The sequence below is a fragment of the Toxoplasma gondii genome, chromosome X (genome assembly GCF_000006565.2).
Source record: "Toxoplasma gondii ME49 chromosome X, whole genome shotgun sequence".
Classification (NCBI taxonomy): domain Eukaryota; phylum Apicomplexa; class Conoidasida; order Eucoccidiorida; family Sarcocystidae; genus Toxoplasma; species Toxoplasma gondii.
The window spans coordinates 3178473-3185265 of record NC_031478.1 but is presented as its reverse complement, the minus strand read 5'-3'; the positions used below and the strand labels follow the sequence as shown (position 1 = coordinate 3185265).

General features: G+C 53.1%; 1 protein-coding gene across 1 annotated transcript; it reads left to right on the top strand.

Annotated features, from left to right (window-relative positions):
* Positions 1-3990: 3990 nt before the first annotated feature.
* TGME49_224250 (hypothetical protein) lies at positions 3991-5379 on the top strand. Its single transcript, XM_002366069.2, has one exon. The coding sequence runs from the start codon at positions 4735-4737 to the stop codon at positions 5356-5358; it is 624 nt and encodes a 207-aa protein (XP_002366110.1). The 5' UTR covers positions 3991-4734; the 3' UTR covers positions 5359-5379.
* Positions 5380-6793: the final 1414 nt, after the last annotated feature.

Below are 6793 nucleotides of genomic sequence, written 5' to 3'. Positions count from 1 at the left end.
TAGAATCTCCGTGTTTCTTGTTTGTTGACACACTGCTGCGCTCTCTGATGCCTCGAAAGTTCTAGGCGATGATCTAAGTGAGGACATGACATTCGACGAGACCACACGCTACGAGTTGCGATACAGCAGCAGGTCAAACCACAGGCCCTGTAAGGCCGACGGGCTCGACTTTAATGCCTGGAAGCAATGTCACCAGGGAACTTGTTGTTCTTGCAGGCGAGAGGATCGACTCCCTCTCCGGTTCATGCATGAAAGTTTCCAAGCGTTCACAATAAACACGATCGTCCTCACGCTATGCAGGAAGCTGTCACCACAAATGCGGGCAAGAATCATGGGAACACCAACCTGCCACAACCACTTACAATTGTTGTGACAATCCGCAAAACGCGGAAGCTGGCTCGCAGAGTATATACGTTTCAGTTGGTTTTTTCGGCCACTTTGCACCCGCACCTCTTTGAAAGATTGTCGAGTTTGTGCTGCGCACAACCCATGGTTTCCACTATATCTGACGGATTTGTATTTTAGTGGACCACCTCGAGCGCTCATGGATACTCGGTCACACGCCGGTATTGTTAATGCAGGATACCATACCGGAGGAATTGTCGGGACGAAATATTCGATGCCGATAATGCTGCTGTCAAGAAACACGTTACCTCGGAACGGGCTGGAAGATGCCTGTCAACGTCTGCAAGACTGCGAGTCCTCATGTTGTCAACCCCTTGTTTCGTGGGGTCGAGGCGCTATCACGTGGATGTGGCGCGGTGTACAGCTTCTATCGTCTGAGAATTCAGAGAGAAGCCAGTGAATCTGACGAAACAAGTTATACCATTTGTGACAAGGAATTCAGGAGTAGAAAGGCAGTCAATCCATCTGACATTTGCTCGTGATTCCATCTTCGATATGTGAACCAAGCGCCGACTCTGCTGCGAAACGCACGGACAGAGAGACCGTTAAGTGATGAGCTGCCTCCACAGTGTTGCGTTCGTCCCCACAAGCTGATCGACTTGTTTTGTTGCGAACGTTTCGCCCGTAATCACAATGAGGCAAAAGACGAACCAGCGTTCTTATCGCTGCATTGATGGTGTAGATGATCCAAGCACGTGCTGAACAGATGCCGTTTCGACGGCAAGACAAGACAGAAACGGCATTGCCCGTGATAAGACGCATTTACAAATTGGCATTCTTGAGTTGTAACGATCCTTATAAGTGTTTGTGATGCTCCGGAGCTTAAAAAAAACATTAACATGTACCGCTTCAGCAGTGGCGTCACTAAGGCACGGACGCCCGGAGAGTTATTGCGATCGCGTCATACTCCCCAGCGAATGTTTTGGGACATATGGGTTTTAAAGAGGCATAACTCAATCGAGTACGAAGGTCACTGCTGTGCCTCAAATAAACATAAAACAATTTGTTGGCTGTTGCCACTGGTTGAACTTCTGCGGCTGTTAGATATTTGGCCGATGTATATAGAGTCGTACGACATCGACGAATGTCCCTATTCGGAAGCGAAGCGCTGACGTCTCGATGAGACAATGGTTGTTCTATCAACAGGAGACAGAGATCTCTCAAGTGAATGTGAAGTATTGCCTCTACAACGTGTGGCAGCCACCTCTGCGTCAGCGGAGCTCCGCTGTTCAATGGATAATGGCTTGTATGTGTGGCAATCTCAAGCCGGTTCACTAGTTCGGAATCATGAACCACGACTTTCGGAGAACTTATCAGACATCCAAATCGACCTCAATGCCAGCACTGCAAAACTGTACAGCAAGGCCCGGATCGCAATTGCGCCAGCCCAGCATTTAGCGTGAAACCGGGGAATGTAACGCGGAAAGGTGCGTGGTGCCACTGTGACACTGTGAAGAGCCTCATTTCCAACCGGTTACGCCTTCTCACGAGACAACTTCTACTTCACCAGCGGGAAATAAATACGGCTGGAGGAGGCGATGTTGGAGGAGGTTCTCAAGCTTCTTCCCTGGCTTGGAATTACCGAACGTCTCGTGAACGCATCGACTACGGGATACCAGGTATATGTGGTTTCTTGCAAGCGTGAAACACACTTTGCTCCTCTTGCTTCTTTACCTAAGAAGCGCTGTTAGATCACCAATGTATTTTAGATCGAGTGTTTCGCGGACGTTGTCAACCTCTTTCTGAGCGGGGAATCAAAAGAACGGCTACAGTGTCAACCATACCATCGTTCGGGGACTGAGGCTACTCAGCATCACAGTTGGATGCATCATCGGCGGGTAGGTGACTTCCGTTAAGCTGGCTGCTGGCCACTGAAGAAGAGTGTGACACGTTTTTTACCGCAGACTCCGTATGCTTCTAGCAGCAGAAACAGACAAGCGTGGTTGTCGGATGATGGTTGAAGCTGCTTCAGTGGTGAAGGAAAGCACGAGGCACTAGCCATTCTTTAAGCTCTTCGTTCCTCATGACGTTGACTGTCGCTCGCTGACTCCTCAGAAAGCGAAATCACTTTTTTTCCCTGACAAGATGAACACTTTGCATCTCTCGGTGGCTCATGTTAACGTTGTGGCGAGCAGCTGTTTCCCTACCAACAACTCCTTTCTGCAGGAAGACATTTCGGACTGCACGTGCTCGCCCACTGCCGTCCTACGAAGCATTTGCACTGGAACACGGTAACACGATATCTCTCAGAGAGGCTCTCCGGTTGCGAAGGAATTGCGAAATGAAAGTAAGACCGCGCGCCGTCGGCTCTAATTTAGCTGTGTACCAGGTCCTGGAACTCATGATGTGTCAGAAATCAGGCGCTATGTTACTGGGTTTTCTGGGGAGCAGCACACAGAATGCGTATTACTGTACCAGTTGACAGCTCTACCAGTTTCTCTGAATGTGGTCCTTGGATGCACGAGCCTGCTACCTCATTTCCATCCCTTGCCGACAGGGTGGATAGCCAGTGCAACGATACGCCGAGTTACCATAGATCTTATTCAAGGGAACTTTCACCTTCAGCATGTGGCGCTGTTTATTTGGCTCTCAGATTCTTGTGTGGTACTTCTAATCGAGGACGTAACATGGAGCACTGCGCTCAGTTCCAGCGAGTCTGCACTGTTCAGCACCGACCCATGGACACCGCAAAGGCAGCCATCACCAGTTCTTCCGCAGCGCCGGTATGCGCTGTATGTAGACGCACCAGCCGTCTCTCCCTTGTAATCCGATCAGCAGCAAGTGTGAGCTTGTATTATCAGAGGGTGCCCACGGTCTATTTTCTCCGAGGGGCAGAGAATTCCACGTGCGGTACGCGGCCCGCATGTCCCCGACATGGCGTCAACGGTTCCGGCGTCCTAAATTGTCAAAAGAGAGTGTTTGACTGCCACCGCAAAAAGCGCACTGAACAGTTAAATGCAGAGCAGTTCGCGCTTGCTCAGAAAAGTGTCAATTGAGGATAGGAAGACAGAGCGGGAGGCTCCCGGTCCTTTGCCTCCACTGCATTTACACGCCGGCTCTGGACCTGGTGTGCTATGCTCGGATAATCTGACTTGTAATGACGAGGCCTTTGGTCACAGCTATTTGGCCGATGCTGTCTGTCGACAGCTGATGGCGCTAACCCGTGACCGACGTAGCCGTGCCTCCTCACAACAAGACCTGGACACTGCGGGGACGGGTGTAGCCGCACGGGGCACTAGCTCAAGACTCGGAGATTCACTCTGGAGTACCATAGTAGAACCTGCAGTGACTCCACACTGCAAGACTGAGACTAGCGCAAGAAGAACACGAGTTCCGGGTTTGTTTACAGTCTGTGCTTTTAGACGCAGCACAAACCGAGTTTTCTACTCGTGGCCGGTATTTTCAGCGGATCCAGTCGCGAATCAACGCTGGTTGATAGCAGTGTGTTCTAACTTCGGGCTAGCACACCCGCCGCCCGAGCTCCGCTGACGTGCAGCACTGGAGCGAGCCGGTGTGCCAGGGACTTGTGCTGCACACTCGACTTTCCAAGCTTCTCAGAGTTGATGCTTTTTTGAAGGTAAGCTTTCTTGCTGTTCCTGACACGATTCCCGACTCGAGCACGTTGGTTTTGCTTGTCCCAAACTCCACACCTCCGTTGCACGACACTGCACACGCCTTGCTTGAAAGAACTCACGTGCCCGGAAGCTGTCCACCCAGACCACTTCGTCCCTTCAGATTAGCCAGCAGACTTTTCTGTCGAAGTCCAGGCTCTCCTGACTGGACTGCTTCCAAACATCACTGCGTCCACTCTGCCTTGTCCGATATTACCGGACGCCTCGCATGTGACTCCGGTAACCCGAGTCGTGCCTGTGCCCCGCCTGCAATTGGACGGACCTCCCGTGCTCTGGCTTCGGCGACTTCGCTCACACCGAGACGTACTTCCAGGTGTTCGCGGGCACAAGCCTCGAGCAGGTAAAACACCCTGCAAGACCGCGCCCGAACATTTCGCCTCAACAGGGAGAAACGCACAGCGATCGCTGTCTGGCACGACAACAGCTACAACGGCGCATTCCAAGCTTTATTGACCATCCCCAGAGTACAGATCCTAGCCTCGTTCGTGGCAGCGAAGTGAGCGGGTTCGCATGGCGGGACGAGCTCACCGGAAAGTGGCACTGGGGAGTCGGATTGGGCACGAGAGGTGATTTGCGGTGTGCATCCGGGAATGCCATGGTTGCTTTCACGGCAAGAAAGGGACGGTTCGAATACCTCTGAGAGCAGGCTCGCAGGATCCTACCACTTGGTTGGCTCCTCGGGGACGGGGCAACGGCGATGCATGCCTTGCGCTGTTTCGCGGGAGAGACCTGGTTCCAGAAGAGAGAGAGCCGTGCCCCCGATACGGCAGCGGAGCGGGGAGGTGGGCAGAAAGGTGTCGAACTGCGTGACCTGTTTGTCCACCTTGGACGGCCTCTCTTGGCTTTTTCTGCCGAGTCTCCGTGCACAAAGTGGAATTTCTTTGTCTCCGACAGGAACTTTTCTCGGGGCTCCCGCGCGCTCTCCTTCAGGTCGTCCTGTCTGGTACTTTCTACAGTGCGTGCGCAGGGGGGTGTGGTGACGGCACCGCAAGTCGTCCTACACAACCACCCGCGTTTCTCCCGGTCTCTCGCTTGGAAGAGACGTATGTTAAAACACATCGTTTCTGGCATTTTCGTTCGCTTCGACGGGAAACGCCGTTCTTTCTGCTCCGTAGCTCCAGGGATTTTTCTCACCGACCCTTTCCTCCGTACCCCCCTGCTCCCGGTGCTTCTCCCCTGTCATCCCTTCTTCACACGAGAAACGACGCACTGGACAGGAGCGGCACTAATCCGTCTCTCTCCCTTTCTGTCGTCTCCTCAGGCTCTCTGCCTGCCCGTCTCGGCTGCTTCCCCCTGTTTTCCTGCTCTCTCGGCCTTGTAGTTTCCTCCACAAGCAACCCGTTGACAGCCGGCTGCAGCGCGGAAATCGACATCTTGGACTGGCAAGCTCTGCAACTCGCAGGTTGCGCCGCTTCTCTGCACTGTGGCGGTTCTCCTTTCCCCCTCTTATATCGATTCCCCCATGCACGTGGCGACAACATCTCCGATGTATTCGGAGACATGGTTCTCTTCTTGTCAAAATCCCTCTTTTCCGCGCGGCACCTGCGCGCTTGCCGCGCTGAGTGTCTTCTTAACTGATACGTTTCTCGCTGTATGTACACCTGCTTTGCCGCAGAGACACGCACATCTCTGAAATGAATCAAGGTTGTCCGCACCCAAATGCTCCCTTTCCGATCCGCTGCCGCTCCTCGACCAGCAAACCGCGATTGTTTCTCGGCGCCCTCGTCCTCTCTCTTCCTGTCTCTTGTGGGATTCCTCCGTCGGTCTCTTTTCTAGCGGTCCTCCTTCCAAACTGTTCCTCTGCTGACTGAAATCAAACTTTCGTCCGGTCGTTTGTCTTGAAGTTTCCCCGAAAGGAAGCTTGTATCTTTCCTCTTGCCCACGCCGTTCTCTGTCGAGTCGCTGCTGGCCACCTGCCAGCGCATTCGCTTGGCGGATTAACGAAGCGAGGAACAAAGAAATCCCCACATCACTCTTCCAGGACTGTCCATTGTCGCACCTTTCCTGATTATACTGGAGCGGAATGTATCCTGTTCTCTGTGGTTTCTTCAACTTCGTCTAATTTGCATATCACCCGCGCGTTTGTCGTCGCCGCCGCTCTCATCATCCTTTAGTCTGGCTTGACGAGTTCGTAACCCTTGGCTTGTCTCCTCTGTGGTGTACCCGGGAGACTTGCTTGCCAGCGACTTCGAACTTTCTGCTGAACCTGGTGTGTTTCTGCAGATTCAGGAAGAGCATAGGCCCTCGGTTCCGCAGCGGACAGACATTCTTCCCAGTCGTTTGTGTTGTCTTGGTGTTGCCGAAGCTTTGATTGTTGTACCCTGTTTGTGCCGCTTCCTTTTTCTGCGAGTCTTTGGCCGGCCACTCGCCCCAGATGACGTGGGTTGGCCGGGCAAGGAAAAAATTCTGCTGTCTGTGACATCTGCACCGCAGTCGTCTGCAGACTGGCGTGTGTGTGTGTTGTGGCCTTTTGAAGGTCCACGAGGCGATGGAAATATCCTCTTCCTTTCAGTTTTCCACTCCAATTCGGTCGCGTCTGCTCTCGTCTCCCTCTCCCATCTCGGCATCCACAGTCCCTCCGAGAGCGGCTCGCATCTCTTTCTCCTGTTCGTAATTGGCTGTTTACAGTCTCGTCTCCCATCTTGTCCGACGCGTCTTCGCGATCGAGGCGCCTCCGCCGCCCTTCGCGTCTCGCCCCCGCGCGATTCTCCTCCCATTCACGGTCCCTCCTCGTTGCATCAAAAGAGAATCGTTCC